This window comes from Charadrius vociferus, unplaced genomic scaffold (assembly GCF_000708025.1).
Source record: "Charadrius vociferus isolate BGI_N301 unplaced genomic scaffold, ASM70802v2 scaffold2161, whole genome shotgun sequence".
NCBI classification, from domain to species: Eukaryota; Metazoa; Chordata; class Aves; order Charadriiformes; family Charadriidae; genus Charadrius; species Charadrius vociferus.
Window position 1 is genome coordinate 1356 of NW_009646883.1, and position 2293 is coordinate 3648.

The window sequence follows — 2293 nt, forward strand, 5'->3', positions numbered from 1 at the left end:
GGGGGAGGGCTGTTGAGGGGGGAGCCGGTGGCACCGGCACGCAAGCCCGGAGGGTGCAGGATGGGCACCCCGGGGTTTGCTTGGGGACGGCCGACATCCTCCGCTGCTCTGTTAAACGTGTCCCCATCCCGCTGTCCCCCAGGCGCCGTCACCCCCGTGAAGGACCAGGCTGTCTGCGGGTCCTGCTGGGGCTTCGCCACGACGGGCGCGATGGAGGGTGCCCTCTTCCTCAAGGTGAGAGCGGGGCCGTGCGCCGTAGGGATGCCGGGGGCGCCTGGATGGTGCCCGTCCCCATCCCTACAGCGTGTCCCACCCCCCCATCCCCTCCCGCAGACCGGCGTGCTGACCCCCCTGTCCCAACAAGTCCTCATCGACTGCTCCTGGGGCTTCGGGAACTACGCCTGTGATGGGGGCGAGGAGTGGCGAGCCTACGAGTGGATCAAGAAACACGGCGGCATCGCCAGCACCGAGTCCTACGGCACCTACAAGGGACAGGTAAGGAAAGGGGTGGCCCCGTGTCCCTGCCGGGGTCCCCCAGGTCTTGGGATGTGCTCCCCGGGCCTGGTTTTAAAGCCACGGTGGGGTGATCAGGATCGATCGGAGGTGCTAAGAGGCTCCGGAGATGGGGACGTCACCTCCTTCCCAAGGCACCAGGTTCCCCGTGGTTCGAAGCGCGGTGCCAAGCCGAGCCCCAGGGCTCCGCCGGGCGGTTTCATCACAGCGTGCCTCAGTTTCTCCTCTTGCAAAACAGGGACAAGGGCTCCTCCACCCATGGGTGGTGCCACGGGTCCCTCCGTCCCCTGGGGTGCAGGGATGGAGCAGGGCTGCCCCGGGGACAGGGACGTGACCGCAAGACGCAGGCAACAGCCCCCCCCAGGGCTTTGGGTGCAGAGCCAGCTCCCCGCCCCGCGTGCGGGCAACGCTGTATCCCTGCAGCAACCAGGAAAACATCCCCACCGCGGTGGGCAAGGGAGGACAGAGGGACCAGAGCCGGGATGCTGTCAGAGCCCGAGTCCCAGATCACTCCCTGCATCAGAGCAGAGTCGCACGGGGACAGCCACGGTGGGCAGGACACCAGCGAGGGGACCCGGGGGGCTCCGGATGATGTAGTGCGTGTGTCTCCCTCCCTCCTGGGTGTCGCAGAACGGTTTGTGCCACTACAACCAGTCTGAGATGCTGGCCAAGATCACGGGCTACGTCAACGTCACCTCGGGGAACATCACGGCCGTCAAAGCTGCCATCTACAAGCACGGCCCCGTGGCCGTCAGCATCGATGCCTCCCACAAGACCTTCTCCTTCTACTCCAACGGCATCTACTACGAGCCCAAGTGCGGTGAGTCGGGTGGCACATGGGGCACGGGAGGACCCGGGTGCCCAGGGAGACGCCAGGACACCTGCGGTCCCCTCCTCCTTGTTGAGCAGCTTGGCCAGAGGTGGAAGAAGGAACCTTCAGCCACCCCCAGTGCTGCCAGCAGCCCCAGGAGCAGGGATGCTCTCCAGCCAGGGATGTTCTCTGGACGAGCCGTGTCCCATGTTATTCCCTGCAGCGAACAAGCCAGGAGGGCTGGACCACGCCGTGCTGGCCGTGGGCTACGGGGTCCTGCAGGGAGAGACCTACTGGCTCATCAAGAACTCCTGGTCCACGTACTGGGGCAACGATGGCTACATCCTCATGGCCATGAAGGACAACAACTGCGGCGTGGCCACCGCCGCCTCCTTCCCCATCCTGGCCTGATGGGACACAGCCCCACGTGCGCCCTACCCTTGGCGATGCTCTCGGCACCCATCCCTGGATCGGCCCCTTCGGTGTGAGCCACACCAGATGAAGAAACTGGGGACACGGTGGGACTGGGCCAGGGGGTGCCGGACAAGGGGCTGGATGAGGACCCGGCTGTGAGCTTGCCAATAAAGACCCTGGAAAAATACCAGTTTGCTTCTACAGGAGGGATTGATTCCACTGCTGCCCACCCGGTGCCTCTGCCCTCTTTGCAGACCCCAGCGCCCGCAGCGTGGGACACATCCGTCCCCTGCGCTGGTCCCTGTCCCCAAGCTTGTTTTCTCCGTCCCGTGGGGTGGCAGGAGCCTCCCGGGGAGGGGACGCTGCCTTCTTGGCAGAGCCGGTTGGCTCTCGCAGACGGTGGCAGACACCCAGGGCGAGGGGAGCGGCTTTTCCAGCCCTATCTCTCGAGGTGGAGCACAAACAACCCCAGGGATTTCTGCTGAGATGAGAAATTCCTGGCGTGGGGTGTTGGGGTCGGGGTGTTGGGGGGGGGGAAGGCATCCACCCTCTGCC

At 65.5% G+C, this 2293-nt stretch overlaps 2 protein-coding genes across 2 annotated transcripts in view; both read left to right on the forward strand.

Moving 5' to 3' along the window:
- LOC104294788 (cathepsin L1-like) overlaps positions 1-1735 on the forward strand; it is a gene marked incomplete at its 5' end in the record, with an annotated part of 3040 nt that extends 1305 nt beyond the window's left edge. Inside the window, 4 exons of the mRNA XM_009894439.1 lie at positions 143-234; positions 334-495; positions 1144-1333; positions 1548-1735. Coding sequence (XP_009892741.1) covers positions 143-234; positions 334-495; positions 1144-1333; positions 1548-1735 — 632 coding nt within the window. The remainder of the gene's footprint in view (positions 1-142; positions 235-333; positions 496-1143; positions 1334-1547) is intronic.
- A 35-nt stretch (positions 1736-1770) lies between these two features.
- The window catches only part of LOC104294789, a 10111-nt gene continuing 9588 nt past the window's right edge, over positions 1771-2293 (forward strand). The window contains exon 1 of the mRNA XM_009894440.1: positions 1771-1808. Coding sequence (XP_009892742.1) covers positions 1771-1808 — 38 coding nt within the window. The remainder of the gene's footprint in view (positions 1809-2293) is intronic.